At 47.3% G+C, this 15,759-nt stretch overlaps 1 protein-coding gene and 1 long non-coding RNA gene across 4 annotated transcripts in view; one reads left to right on the top strand and one right to left on the bottom strand.

Annotated features, from left to right (window-relative positions):
- ITPR1 (inositol 1,4,5-trisphosphate receptor type 1) overlaps positions 1–15,759 on the bottom strand; it is a 355,769-nt gene that overhangs the window by 74,125 nt on the left and 265,885 nt on the right. For both annotated transcript variants that reach the window (XM_065538902.2, XM_074032759.1), the window contains 2 exons: positions 7,237–7,417; positions 5,165–5,418 (listed from right to left, as the gene is read on the bottom strand). In XM_065538902.2, the coding sequence (XP_065394974.1) occupies positions 5,165–5,418; positions 7,237–7,417 (435 nt within the window). The remainder of the gene's footprint in view (positions 1–5,164; positions 5,419–7,236; positions 7,418–15,759) is intronic.
- LOC102121980 (uncharacterized) overlaps positions 1–15,759 on the top strand; it is a 141,516-nt gene that overhangs the window by 113,289 nt on the left and 12,468 nt on the right. For both annotated transcript variants that reach the window (XR_012431366.1, XR_012431368.1), the window contains exon 4: positions 8,657–8,807. This is a non-coding gene — a long non-coding RNA (uncharacterized lncRNA). The remainder of the gene's footprint in view (positions 1–8,656; positions 8,808–15,759) is intronic.

The following is a 15,759-nucleotide window of genomic DNA, read 5'->3' as shown; positions in this document are numbered from 1 at the left end:
TCCCTTTTGCTTCATAACAAGTTCAGGTCCAGGTGGGAGGTGGAGGGAGAATAGATGATTTGGGACTGTGCGGGCTCAACTGTTTTTCTAAGGGAAACCAGAGGAGGATTTCATAGCCATTTCTGCCTTGCTCCAGCTCCTCAGGGAAGACGCTACCTGTGTGAGGGCTTGGCTCAGCCCCGCTCTGTGCAGGGGCGCAGGAGGAGTGTTTGGGACAACTCTGGAGAGGGCCTGGCTGTCCATAGCTGAAATTCACAGCAAGGCTCTCCTAGCCCATCTGCCTCTCAAATTTCTGTTACTGCTCCCAATGAATTTAAAAAGGCATATAGATTAATACGTAACAAATGTTCCCATTAGAATATATAGAAAAAGGACTTAAGGATATAGTCTAAACCAACAACCAAGTCTCTATGGATGAAAGAGAGGCCACTCTTATAACATCTGAGAGGCAAGTCTTATACCTTATAACATCTGTCTCTCAAACTTCTGTTACCACTCCCAGTGAATTCATTTCATTTAATTCAGATTATTTCAACCAGTATTTACAACACACTTCAAGCACTCCTCATTCTCTGCCTGGCCTCTGGGCTCCTACCAGGCAATGCCCTCTGCCTGTTGCCCTCAGGGCCTCCACCCCGAATGACTCCTCTTCCTTCAGGATGTGGTCTAAAGTCACTTCTAGGAAGCTCCTCCAACCCCTGGCCTCTGCTCCAGTGAGATGGGAGCACTGCGCGTTGCCTCTTTCGGCCCTCCTCACTCCGTGATGTGCATACAGAGGGGCCGATCAACTCACCAAGGACCACGCTGACAGCGCTGGGTGCCCAGCAGCTGGCACAGGGACTGGCACCTACCAGGTGCTTTGCAAACACTGGTTGAAATAATCTGAACTAAATGAAATGAATGGAGGGAAGAGGACCAGGAAGTCCTCGAGGCTAGCTGGGCCCACGTGTTTCAAACTCCCCATGAAGACAATGGCTGCCCATTCCTGAAAGCCTCTCTCATCTTTCATGGCTTTCAGAGTGTCTGGACGGAATCTGTCCCAGACTCAGATCCATTTCCTCTGGCCCTCTCCATAAACAGAGGCACGCCACTCACTACGAGGCACAGGGAACTCCTTCTCAGAGAAGAGAACTCCCCGTCAGCATGTACCACCCTGGCTTGTCCAGGCTAGAGAAATCCTGCCCTTTTTGCAGTCTTCCTTGGAGGGCCTGGGACCAAGTTGAGATGGGTGGGTTAAGGAAATGGAAGACTTTAAGTCTGTGCTTAGACAGACTTTGGCGGAAAGAGAGCAGGACCTTCATTGCCCCACAGGGAAGAGCAAAGCCAGCTTCTCAGGGGAGGGCCCCCAAACACATGCCAACTGGCTGAAGAGCGGTTTTTCCCATCACATTTCTGACCACTGTAAACAAGGCTTGCTTAAGGCAGCAACTGCCTGTTTGGCAAAGTGAGACTTGGTGACTTTATCTCTTCTGAACATTTACCAACAGGAAAGTTAAGGTTATAAATATGACAAGTGACTCCGGGCAGGAGCCCAGAGGTTGCTGCTGCAAAAGGCCAGACTCCTTCTCCCTCTGCGCAGACTCTGAGCTGCTGTACACCAGGAAGCCGAACACTCTCTCCTTATGAGAATGCCTTCTCCTTCCGTCCGATCCAAGGGGAATCCCGGACACAGTGACCCACCCCCTGTTCTGGGATATTGCCACAGAATGGCACTCAGAGTGGCTGAGTCCAGCTGAAAACTATTTTTTGGAGAAGTGGATTTCTACACACAATAATTGTATTGCAGCAAGTCACTACCTGAGAGAGTCTGATTTTGCAAGAGTTTTTAAGGATGATTCCAACCTCCATCCTTGTGAACCACTGGTCCAGATCACGGGCTTCTAACTGGGCCCTGCAGAACCCTGGGGGCTCCGTGCAATTCCTCCCTGCCATCCCAGGGGTCTTGTAGGTGAGGGAGCACTCTAGTTTCCACTCTGAACAGAGCAGCTTTGCTCTCCTCTGCAGTATTTAGTGTATTTCTGCATAAGATATTCAAACAAAGGATCCTGTATGCCCCCCGCCCACCAAAAAGTTTAAAAGCACTGAACTGGATAATCTTTATGATACCTTCAAACATTATGTTGCTAGGTCTTTTTTTAAAGTTAAAATATGTTAAAATATACTATACACCCCAACACCCCACAGCACTGTTTCCCACAGAGCTATGCACTGAGAAACGAGTTTTGGAAGGACTTCATTAAAAGGTGCTTCTGTCCATGGGGTTCCCAGGACATTGATTCAAATTCTGCAAAAAGCTAAGCTAAAACTAAAATTCTGAAGACTTCCAAACAAGAAATGATGAACCTGTGCAATTAAAGCCTTACTCTGCTTCCACAGTGGAAGGAAGTGGGTGTATGGGCAAGGGAGGGAAGGTCAGGGAGAGAGGGAAGGCGGAACAAGCCCGTGCCACCAGAGCTAAGCTTGGGAACAAGCACATTAGCACTGCCCCTCTGACACTCATGGAGGGATTCTACTCCAGGCAGTCTTGGGTTTCATCAACTCAGAACTCAGCAGATGCCAGCTCCTCTAAGAGGCCTTAAACAAGGACCTGCATTGGACCTGCATTGGGTTGGTTCCTCTCCTCTAAGGAGTGGCTGGTTCCATTCAGTTCGAGTGGCTGCTACCCTAGACTCAGCTCTGTGAAGGCAGGGGTGAGGTCCTGTCACCATGGATGCTGCGCATAGAGCAGGGATTCACTGATATTGATTACATGACACACACATGCCTGGGCATCATCTCAACCTACTTCCCCTGTGGACCCCAAGGCTGGCAGCGACCAATGACACCTGCACAGGGGAATAGTACAGGGGCACTGATCACCATGCTCTACCCAGAAACAGGCCCCAGCATCAGGGTGCCCCCACTCCCATCCACAGAGGTGCCAAGCTGAGCTGCTCAGGCTTAGTCCTCTGTGGGTCACTCACTCCCCCTTTGCCTGAACCCTGTGACTAGTGGTAGGATTATGGAAGGTGGAGGGTGGACAATGTCGGGGAAACAGTGGCCTACAGATAGAAGTTATCAGCCAGTGAGATGGTTACCAGGCCCTGAGCCTTTGGGGCACATAAGTGCTTTGTTCCACCCAACTGGACTGCACAGTCCTGGCAAGAAAATCTAGGGCTGAGGTGTTCTTAAGCCCAAAAGAGGAAAGTCTGAGCAACTGACAAGAAAACTAAGGAAACTGATGGCTGAGATCCCACACTCAGATGGCAACAGGGATCAAGCAGGGAGCACCACAGGCTGAAATGGGCTAGGCACCAAAGAAAAGAAAGAACCAACCTCATCTGGAGGGGCCCCCACTAGCATGCAAGCCACATGGTACTGTGGGTCCAGCCTGGCTGACAGTGGGGTGTGTGTGAAATTCCTTCACTTTCCAACATGAGTCAGATCTGGCCAGGTGATGACCTCAGATCTCAGATGCTTTTTCAAAGTTGAGGCTCTTCAATCCGATTGAAAATTCAAACAACTATAGAAGGTATTAACGTTGCAGGTTTCTCTCAATTCCATTTCACAGTTCGCCTTACTGATTAACAATATCATTTCTTAGCTAATCCAGGCATAGAATCTGTGGCAAGTTTTAAGTGAGAGCAATTCACTGTGGCAATACCAACTGTGTAGCCACAATCAAGGTGTGACAGGCATCAAGTCACCTGGGGGATAAGGTCAGCCAGGTAAATATTTAAAGGCTGCGCCTTCCCCTGGCCAGATCTGGACTAGCATTATTTCCTTTCCATACCCTCATAACCCAACTACACAGAACTACCATAGCTGACTGAAGTGTCTTAGGAGGAAACATTCCATCATAAAGGAGATGTTCAGATGCCTGGGTTCAAGTCCTAGTTCTGCACTCCCTGTGTCCTCTGCACCTCAGTTTCCTTCTCTATAAAATATAATCATATAAGCAACACTAAGGATCCAGGATATCATAAGTGCCTAACGAACCTTGGCCATGGTTATACAAAAACAACAACAAAATGAACAAACGATTTCTGGAATAATCAGTTCAGCAAAGATTTCTGAGCACCTCTTTCTGTAAAACACTGAAAGGCAGCCATTTCCTTTATTCAGTCAACAAATATTTAATCAGAACTTTCTATGTATCCAATTTTAGAAATCTAATATATTTAATTATCTAACCATCCATCCATCTTTTTTTTTTTTTTTTTTTTTTTTGAGACGGAGTCTCGCTCTGTCGCCCAGGCTGGAGTGCAGTGGCGCTATCTCGGCTCACTGCAAGCTCCGCCTCCCGGGTTTACGCCATTCTCCTGCCTCAGCCTCCCAAGTAGCTGGGACTACAGGCGCCCGCCACCTTGCCCGGCTAATTTTTTTGTATTTTTAGTAGAGACGGGGTTTCATTGTGTTAGTCAGGATGGTCTCGATCTCCTGACCTCGTGATCCGCCCGTCTCGGCCTCCCAAAGTGCTGGGATTACAGGCTTGAGCCACCGCGCCCGGCCCATCCATCCCATTTTTACCTGAGCACCTAGATGTCTAATAGTGACAGGCTACAAGACACACACATAAACAGGCACATACAGACACTTAACAAATACATATGGGGCAGGCACCTATGTTGGTGCACAAGATGTGGTCTCTGGCTCTGTGGAGACAGCAGGAAGACAGACAAGGAGACGCATCACTGACCCAGGCTTTTGCATCAGATAACTTTGCTGATCTGGCCAGACTTGGTGGCTCACGCCTGTAATCCCAGCACTTTGAGAGGCCAAGGTGGGGGGATCACTTGAGATCAGGAGTCCGAGACCAGCCTGGCCAACAGGATGAAACTCCGACTCTACTTAAAATACAAAAATTAGCCAGGCATGGTGGTGCACTCCTGTAATTCCAGCTACTCGGGAAGCTGAGGCAGGAGAATTGCTTGAACCCAAGAGGTGGAGGTTGGAGTAAGCCAAGATCATGCCGCTGTACTCCAGCCCGGGCGACAGAGCGAGACTCCATCTCAAAAAAAAAAAAAAAAAAGAAAAGATAAAAAGAAAAAAGATAAAAAAGAACCTTGCTGAATCCTTGGCTCAAGCAATCTGGCCCAAGTGAGAGGTGCTGAATTACCAGAGGAAGGCAGGCCTTGGCAGCCTTGCCCGAGCTCCCTCCATGCCCCCGCCCCCAGGCCCTCACCTGCAGGTCTCGGTTGTGGTTTTCGCACAGGAGTTGCAGGAAGCGGAGGATGGGCTGCATGATGGTGATGACCGCGCTCATCTCCAGGTCGTCCTTGGTCTTGTCGGCAGTGGCCTGGGTGCCCTCTCCAGGCTGGTAGTGGTCGTCGGGATCAGCCTCCCTCCTGAAAGTGGTGAAGGCTTTCCTGGTGGCAGCAGAGGCCTCCAGGAGCTGATCCCGGACCTCTTCTGTTATCTGTGTTGTGGGCTCTTTAGCTAGAAAGCAAGCATAAGGCATGAAAGGCTGCAGAGTCCTCATGGTCCCTGTTCACCACTCCAAAGGTGACACTCAGAAACCTACATTCCTGTATCTCCTACAGATCTTCAAAGTTGGCAAAACACTCCAAGAAGTCACAATCTGCTTTCAGTCCTCAGACAGGATTAAAACTGAGCCACGCCCTGCCACCTTACTTGTGGTGCTACCATTTCACCTATGCATGCGATGTTTTAGAGGAAAAGCCTTAGTACAGGTTCTGTCAACCTCAAAAATATAAGGGTCTGGGCCTCAGCTTCCTCATCTTTAAAATGGGAGAGCATTCATGAATAATATCTCAAGAAAGTTCTTAAGAAGCTCAACATAATGCTAATCACAATTATTGTCATTACGACAACAATAATTGTGATTAGCATTATGTTGAGCTTGTAACTGTCAAAGCACCATGATTAAGAACTTTGTGTTATTTTATCTCATCCTCAGAATAACCCTGTGAAGTAACCATGGCATTACAGTTAGCAGCATTGACTCCGCAGCCAGACAAGCTCGGTTCAAATGCTGGCTCCACTGCCTTCTAGCTGCATGTCCATAATGACTTAATTACCCTCTCTGTGCCTCAGTCCCCTCACCTGTAAAATGGGGATAACTCAATTTTATCTATCTTGCTGAGGTGACATGAGTTTGAAATGAGTGGAATTGTAAAGAACTTTGAACAGTCAGCACAGTGGCTGGACTATAATCCCAGCTACTCAAGAGGATCACTTGAGGCCAGAAGTTCAAGACCAACTTGGGCAACATAGTGAGACTCGATCTCTACCAAAAAAAAAAAAAAAATTGTTTTAAACATTAGCCAGATGTGGTGGTGCATACTTGCAGTCCCAGCTACTCAGGAGGCTGAGGTGGGAGGATCATTTGAGCCCAGGAGTTTGAGGCTGCAGTGAGCAATGATCGTGCCACTGCACTCTAGCCTGGGCAACAGAGTGAGACAGAGCCAAGATTTTGTTTTTAAAAAAGAACGTTGAACAGTGCCTGATTCCTAGTAAGCATTTAGCAAATGGTAGCCATTCTTCTTTTTCTTCTCTTTAGCTCCATTCTAGACCAGCTGTTCTCAGCCAGGGGTGATTTTGCCCCCAACCCCACCCAGGGGACAACTGGCAATGTCTGGAGACATTCTGGGAGTAGGGGTATGCTGCTGGCATCTAATGGGTAGAGAATGTATATGCTGCTAAATATCTTACAGTGCACAGGACAGCCGGACAGCCCTGTAACAAAGAATTCTCCAAATGTCACTTGTGCTGTGGTTGAGAAACCCAGTTCTAAACTTGAAACATGAGGCTCAGGGTTCTTAACTTTCTCAAGACCACCTGACTCCAACACCTGTGGGTCTACCCACTCCCCAGTATGACTTCTGTTCTGGTGAGATACTGGATAAAAAGCTTTATAAGCTTTCCAATACCTCAGAAAACAAAAGAACATTATCTGACAAAGGACTGACACCCAGTTTTAAAATACGTATTTCCCTCAACTTTCTCTAACATTAAATATAAATCACAGGAAAAGAATATTCATGGATCCCTTGCCAATAAAACCCTAAGCTTGACCAAGAGGAATGTTCTTTATTAAACAGGAAGATCCTTCTGAGCAGCAGGGCTTCAGCTCAGGTCACTGAGGAAGAATTACATCATAACCAGGCTGGCTTTTCTTCTGAAAGCTCCCATCATAATGCATTTTAGAGCACAGAAGTAAGGAAAACAATGAAGGAAAACAAGGACTCCTCTGTTGTTCAAGGTCCAGCTGACTGAAGACTGAAGAACATTTACCTTTTTTCCGTGATGGGGCATCTCTGTCTACCTCGTCGTCTTTCTTTTTATTTCCCAAGTCACTGGTGTTCACTGTCACTGTTGCTTTGATTTCTTGCTGGGCCACCTTCATCCGGTCATAAAACACCTTAAAGAATTTCTCTGACTTCTTATCTTCTGTCAAACGGCAGAAAAAGGAGTGCTGCAAAGGAAAATCCATGGATTGTGAACACTGTAACTGACCAGAAACTGCACCCCACTCATTACACCAAAACCTAATGAAGATTAGAGCCAGTTGCAAAAGCTCACGCATGATCTAAGTTTAGGTCAACGTTAAGGACCACTCCACACACTGTAGTTCTCTGGGTTCTAAGGCCTGAGGTTTTCAACACACAGCCTTTGAAACAAATTGCTGTGACTGGAACAGACACATAGGCTTTGGGAGCATGCTCGAGTGTCGTAGGCAGACTGTTGCCAACTAAGAACAACTCCCTTTCACTGTTGCACACACGCAAAACAACACTGTTAATAATGAAAACTGACTTTTTGTGGGGGGATTACTGCAGGGCCAATCATTTGTTTAAGGGCTTCTATGCACTCTTCCCTTGGGCAGAGCCCTATCAAAATATACACATGAATAAGATATGCTGCCTGTGCTCATTAACATGTTAGGATGACATGTCCATAAATCAGACTAAATTATGTTAAGTAAAAAGTGCTCAGGAAGCTACACAACTATATTATAGATGCTCAGAGCTGGTGAGGATGACACTATGCTATAGTGATTCCAAAATCTTCAAGAAAAAGGTCATCTTCAAATCGGGTCTCAAAGGACAGGTAAGAGTGGTTAAATGAAGAAGCTCAAAATGAACAGGTAGCTCTCCTCTTGGATACACATTTGTTTTTGGACCCACTGCAAGCAGTAGTATACACTGTTGATGGAAAAACACAACATGGTATCTCAACTTCATTTATGAGTATTCGCTTTTCACCCCTTTGCAAACACCACACTGTTGTAAATTATTTACATAAAAATACAATACGGTCATTTAAAAAACAAAGCTCCAAACAATATATTTGCTTCTTCCAGGGGATCTTCTGCCAATTTCAAATCCTTCCATTTGGAAAGATGGCACTTCCCTATAGAAGGCAGTCCTAGGCTTCCAATCCCAGAAAGATCTTAAATCTTATCACCTTCTCGAAGCCCCCTAACTCTTGAAACTCACCCATACACACACCCCAATGCCTGATTCAGCAGAGCCCTAGGGAACCACCACATTTCCATCATCAACATGCAACTTCAGCTGCTTTGACTCTTCCAGCCATCGACTCACCCACTTTGTGGACAAACATCTGTCCCGTCTGCCCACAATGCACTTCTTGGTCGTGCCCTTTCTCTTCCTTCTAACTGTTCTTCTTTACCTCTGGTTGTTTTTTACAGCACAGGATCCATCCTTCCTGCCTGTGCTCCCTGGTTTGTTTTCTCTCCAGCCACTGCCAAATGCCAGGACACAAGTTACCACCTCCCCTGTGCTTGGCCTTGTCACCCTGCGTGTCGCTGAGGCCTTCACGATTCCCACTCTGGAACGAAGGTAAGTCTGTAGTGTCCTCCATTGCCCTTTATTGCCTATTTTCTTTTCTTTTAGGTTTCCTGCTATTTCATCCATCCATCCACTCATCCATCTACCTACTCATCCATCCATCCATCCATCCATCCATCCATCCATCCATCCATCCACCCACCCACCCACTACTTATTTTTGCATTTGTCACGAGGTGGGCACTATGTCAGTTATAAGAGAAGTGAGCAAAAACGAGCCTAGACCTTCCCCCCATGAAATTGACAGTCTCAGGAGGAAAACACACAGTAATTCAATAAACACCATAATAACTATTTACTAAATAGCCTTTTATCCCTACAAAAGTGACCCAGGAGGCTGCTGGTAAACAGTGCTGTGGCAGACACTCAATGCCACTGCCCTATTCTTATATTCCTGCTTCTTCCCCTGGCTAGGGCTCCTCATCTTTTGGGCCCGCCACCAATGCCACCTGCTCAGTGAGGCTGCCCCTACAGCAGCTCCCAAGCCTACTGCTTATTCTCCATGCCCCGTTTTATCTTCTTCACAGCAATCGAGCCCTCTGAATTGCACTGTCGCACTGGCTGTTCACCTGCTTACTGTCTGTCTTATGCAGAGTGCAAGCCCTATGAAGGCAGATGCCTCACCTCAGTGGTTTTCAGCTGCCCCCAGAGCTCCTAGAAGAGACCCAGCACACAGAAGGCACTCCATGATTATTTGACAAAAGAATGAATATAACCCAACACTTTATGGCTCCCCATAACCGGATGCCTCCCTCCCCACAGTTGGATCCTTTTTATATTTGGTGGACATGACAGAAATAAATCTCCAAAATAAATGAATTCTAGAAAATTGCTCAAATAAGAGAAAGCAACTTTCAATTGTTCACTTCTTTGAGAGCTCTTGAACCCTCAGATCAACAAAAGAGACAAAAAAATGGTGGGTACAAAGAATGCAACCTGAAGCCACCTAATTATGGTGACTGAATTTCCCACCAAGACAGGCCATCCAACATCTCACCCATGTGGGCTCACAGGGGACTGCCTGCTAAAGCGGGGGTGCACCAGAAGGTGGCCGTGCAGGACCATTAGCTTCAGTTGTATCCCAACCCTGTTCTTGTGGCATAGAAGCAGCTTTAAAAGCATTTTGGACAATCTGGTCATTCAAGGAAACAAAAGCCCTTCAACTAAGTAAGCAAATGAATAAATAAAGCCCGCCATCTGTCATCTGATAGCAGCGCCACGCGACACACACAGATAGCCTGCCACAGACCGCACTGTCTGACGGCCAGCCGGGTGACCCAACGGCTGTCAACCGCTAGGGTCAGGGTAAGGGAAGCTCTTATGAGATGAGGCAGGGCCAGGCACTGAGAACGCCACACTGCTGTGTGTGTTTGTTTCGCATTACTGATTCCAGTACTCACTTGCTCGAAGCAGCTTTATCGATAGAATGTGCTCAATAAAATAATAAAAGGGATAATAAAGTCTAGAAGACACGAGTAAGCACAGAAGATCAAAAAGAGAATAGGTTGGGAACTGGAGAATGGGGAATGAGGATTCAGAGGAGTCCCAGGCCGGGCTCTGAGGTCAAGCTGAAATGAGAGGTGTGCTCAGTTACACTACTCTTGGTATCAAAAGGAGAAATATAACCAGTGCCTTAACAGAAGGAAGACATTTCTTTTTTAAAATTCTGTTTGAATAAATTTTTAAAATTTAAACAACTTTTTAAGTTCTGGGGTATCTGTGCAGGATGTGCAGGTTTGTTACAAAGGTAAATATATGGTGCTTTGCTGCACCTATCAACCCACCCGTCACCTACATATTAAGCCCAGCATGCATTAGCTCTTTTTCCTAATGCTCCCCCTCAACCCCCGCCTCCCCCAACAGGACCCAGTGTGTGTTGTTCCCCTCCTTGTATCCATGTGTTCTCACTGTTCAGCTCATACTTATAAGTGAGAACATGCGGTGTTTGGTTTTCTATTCCTGCATTAGTTTGCTGAGGATAATGGCTTCTGGCTTCATCCATGTCCCTGCAAAGGACACGATCTCATTCCTTCTTATGGCTGCACAGTATTCCACACTTTATGGCTGCATAGTTTATGTACTACAATTTCTTTATCCAATCTATCAGTGATGGGCATTTGGGTTGATTCCATGTCTTTGCTATTATGAAGAGTACTGCAATAAACATATGCATACATGTAACTTTATAACAGAATGATTTATATTCCTTTGGGTATGTACCCAGCAATGGGATTGCTGGGTCAAATGGTATTTCTGGTTCTAAATCTTTGAGGAATTGCCACACTGGGAAGGCGTTTCTTAACAGAGGAATTAGCAGGGCAGACTTTGCAATCAGATTTCCTGGGTGTGAGTCCCAGGTCCTTGACCCACTGGCTTTGTGGCCTTGGGCACACTGCCCAGCCTCTCTCAATCCACATGGAAGGGCTGCCACGATGCATGCCAAGTGCTCAGTACAGTGCAAACTGATGGTGTTAATTTTGTTTTTCTACTACCATTACATTAGTAGAATGTGAAAACCCCAAGGTGAAGGTAACCCTGCGAGCAGCTAGGACACGATATCAAGGTGACAGCTGTGTTTCCAGAGTCGGAAAGGCCTGGATTTCAGCTCCACCACTTACTAGCGAGGGTCACCTTAGGAAGTGACAATGTCTCCGAAACCCAAATCTTCTCATCTGCAAAATGGGTAACAATTGTACTTCATGGATGGTTATGAAGGCTCAGTGAGATCACCACAGTAACACGATAGCTAACACTCACTGACTGCTTTCGAGCTACCAGGAGCTCAGGCAAACCTTCACATGTTATCTCGCCCAAAAACCCACAGAGCTGGTTACAATGATTATTCCTTTGGAGAGCTCAGGGGGCCCTGAAAGATAGTACACATCAAATATTTTAGCACAGCCCCAAGATACCCAACTACGAAGAACGCAGTCTCCCCAGGATACTCAGGTGAAGACAGCTCTAACAGGGAGGACAAGCAAGGGCTTAAGGTGTAAGTCCCCTGACTGAGAAGCCAAATAAAGACACTCCAAGCCGGGTGCTGGGGCGCACGCCTGCAGTCCCAGCTACTCCGGAGGCTGAGGCAGGAAGATCTTTTGAGCCCAGGAGTTTAAGGCCTACCTGGGCAACATAGTGAGGCTTCTGTCCCAATGAAATAAAAAACTTAAAAAGGTACCCCCGAAGGAAGAAGTGGGGTTTCTAGAAGAGAAGCAGTGGTATCTGTTGCGAGAGTAGAAGTGAAACATGATGGTAGTGTGGGTAAAGAACTAACATACTTCTCCTTAGAAGGGGCATACCCTAGGAGTGACGGGAGGCAGAGGGGTGGCTGTCCCCAGGGAGGGCCTTCTGGAATTGCTGGCTGTGGCTGCTGGAGGCGTTCACCTGCCCCCTCTGGTACCTGGTGTGACCTAGACTTAGAGAGACAAGAGCCCTCCACACAGTCCCAGACCTGTTCATTAAGCCTCTTTCTGTAATGATGCAGGGTGTGGGTGGGGAGTGGAGTGTCCTCCTCGGGACTGCCTCCCTACGGCTGGTGGGAGCTGAGAGCAGAGGAGGTGGGTGCACAGCCTCCCCGCCCCAGGCTCCTGAAGCAGGGCCCCTCTATACACGACAACGCCTCCCTCTCTCCCCCTCCTCCGAACCTCTTTCAATTCATCCCTCTTCACCCTGACCAAGAGCAAATCATCAGAGATTTTACTTTTTCAAACTCTTCACTCCACCCTACCTGGCAGATGTGAGGTAGCCCTTCAACATAAACCTGGCCCAGAACAGAAAACATCAGGTGATGGTGAGAGAAATCAGAATGATGGTTGCTAGGCACCCACAAACAGTGAGCTGGATACATGTGGTACATATAAAACATGGAATACTACACAGCCATAAAAGCGATTGAGATCAGGTCCTCTGCAGCAAAATGGATGCAGCTGGGGGTCATTTTCCTAAGCAAATTGATGAAGGAACAAAAAACCAAATACTACATTTTCTCACTTGTCAGTGAGAGATAAACATTGGGTACTCACGGACATAAAGAGGGGAAAAAGAGACACTGGGGAGTACTTGGGCGGGGGCAAGGGTTGAAAAACTCTTGGGTACGATGTTCATCACCTGGGTGATGGGATCATTTGTACCCCAAACCTCAGCACCACACAATATACCCAGATAACAAACCTGCACATTTACCTCCTGAATCTAAAATAAACGTTCAAAAAAAACACCAAAATGGTGGTTGCCTCTGGGAGGTAGGGGGTTGTGAGTAGAAAAGGACTATAAATGGGAATAAGACAACTTTCTGGAAGGAAAGAAACATCTTGATTAAATCGGCACTTTCACAGGTGTGGTAGACAGAATGGCCCCCTCAAACATGTCCATGTTCTAGTCCCTGGAACCTGTGAAAATGCTGCCTTATGTGGCGAAGGGGAATTAAAGGTGCAGATGGAACAACAGCTGCTAATCTCTGACCTTAAAGTAGAGAGATGAGCTTGGATTACCCAGGTGGGCCCAACATAATTACAAGGAGCCTTCACAGTGGAGGCAGGAGGCAGGAGAGGTGGGTAGCGAGAGGCAATGTGAGAAGGCCTCCACTCACCATTGCTAAACCTGAAGATGGAGGAAGGGACCACAAGCCAAGGGATGTGGGTGGCCTCTGGAAACTGGAAAAGGCAAGGAAGCCTTCTCCCCTAGAGCCTCCAGAAAGGAGCGCTGGCCTGCCAGCACTTGCTTTCGTCTAGCTAGTAAGACTCATGTTGAACTTATAAAACAATACATTTGGTTACTCTAAGCCACTAAGTTTGTAGGAATTTGTTACAGCAGCCACAGAAAACTAGTATAATGGGTATAAAAACATTTGTCAAATCTAATCAAAGTCTACATTTAAAATCTGTGCTGATGATTATATGTCAATTATATCACAATAATAATAATTTAAAAAAGATAACAGAAAGTCTGCTTTGTTCCCAGAAAGCTGGGGAACTCTGTAGAGGGGCCACATTCTGAGGCTGCCTCTCCACCACAGGGAACAGCATCTGCCCGCCCCCAGGCTGACCCCTCCTTACCCTCCAGTCATCTCCAAATCACATTTGATTCCAGAGCCCTTTCCATATAAGCTGTCTCACCAGAGTCTTAGGAGATTGCCAAGGCAGATATCATCATTCATAAATCTGTCACATTATAGATGAGAGAGCTGGGGTTAGGAGAGGTCAGTGACTTGTGGCAGAGCCACAACCAACTCTCCTCCTGTCTGCATGTTGAACCAACACAGACAACCAGCCCCAGCAGTGAGGCCGGAGTCAAAGGCAGGGGAAGCAGAAGACACGAAGCTGGTCTGTGGGCAGATCCGCAGCGCCAGTCCCAGACATCCCTGATGACAGGTCTGACCCAATATGCTTTAAGCAAAAGGCCAGGGCAGGGGCAGGGTAGGCAGTGACCCCGGCAGTGGCCGTTTCCATCCTGAATCCACTGGGAAGGGGGAACAGGAAGTGGGCATGGCTGCTGTCAGCCAACCTTCAACCACAAGCAAAGAGAACACAGATCACAGAACCCTGCAGCTGGAAGCACTGGATTCCAGCAGTTTCCAAATGCCTTTTTTAGCAGGGGAACGTGCTCCCTCTCCAGTCCCCAAACACCATCTTAGATAAAGACCCCCCTAGATAAAAGAGAAAAAGCAAAACAGATCCACATGAAGCAGAGCAAAGAGGGTCTCCTCCCTCTCGCCATTGAAACTCCTTGGAACTCCAGGAGAGCAGCACTTGAAAACCACCCACATCGGCCATCCTTCCACATTCCACAGATGAGGAAACTGAAGCCCAGAAAGGGAAAGGGACTTGCCAGGGTCACACAGAACCTCCCTCTCCTGACTGCCCAAGACAGTTACTTTTGACCACACTGGGGTGTGGCTGGTTGAAACCACAACCCGAGTTTACATTCTCACCTTCTGCTAATTATCAAGTACACAATGTTCCCTCCTTGGGTTGACTGAGCTGCAGAGGGGCCAATGAATCAGGGTCTTAGATTAAAAGAATAACAAAACTACCTTTTCGGATCAGGCTTGAAAATAATAAAAGATTGCTTAATTAGCCTGGCTCCCCATCCTCCCCTGGCCCCGCAAGTCCTTGCAAAGCCATGGATCATGGTTATGATGAGCCTGCCTCGCTTCAAGAACAAGAGCCACCCTGAGGTTAGGGGCTAGCAGACAGTGGTGGCCACCCTGGTGACAGCAGGGAGACAGAGGGCCTGGAATTATCATTGGATGCAATTTGGGCACTAGTCTTTGGCCATTTACATAACACCCAGCTCCTTTCTGGATCCACCTATCTTACCCTTCCCTGGAAAGGGGTATTATTGTTAGACATATAGCACTTTGCATCTGAGTAGTTCTTGGTAGTAATCAAAGTGTTTTTCACAACTGATGTTTCATAACAACCTTGCTGGGCCCCAGCTTCCATGTGATGCTGACATGGCAGGTGGTAGGACCCTCATTTTTCAGCTAAAAACCCCAGGGCACAAATGAGGTTCAGTAAATTGCCCATGATCACATGGCTGGATAGCAAGGAGCCAAGGCCATAATTTAGGTTCCCTGACTTCCACTCCAGGCACTCTCTGCCTAGCCAGGTGTGTTTTATTACCTAGTTCAAAGGGGGACACTCCTTTCTTTAGGTGCAAGAGGTCACAGTCCTAATCAAACTGTGTAAACAAGTGGTCCTGGAGAGAAGAATAGGAGAGACAAGTCTTCTCCACGACCTGGACATATACCCATGAAGCCATCTTTCCGAGAATTCGGGAAGTTCAGAGGAGAAGCCAGGCTTTGCAGTCCAAGGATCATGGCGTTTCCTGGAATGTGAGCCAGCCTACCTGTCCCTTCCTGGGCCACCAGGCCATTCTGGGGGAGGAGCCCCTTTGCAGCGTCTCAGCTGCAGGACAGGGCAGTGGTGGGGAGCATAGATGTATGT

The sequence above is a fragment of the Macaca fascicularis genome, chromosome 2 (assembly GCF_037993035.2).
Source record: "Macaca fascicularis isolate 582-1 chromosome 2, T2T-MFA8v1.1".
Taxonomy (NCBI): Eukaryota; Metazoa; Chordata; class Mammalia; order Primates; family Cercopithecidae; genus Macaca; species Macaca fascicularis.
This window is presented reverse-complemented; position numbering and strand designations above follow the sequence as displayed.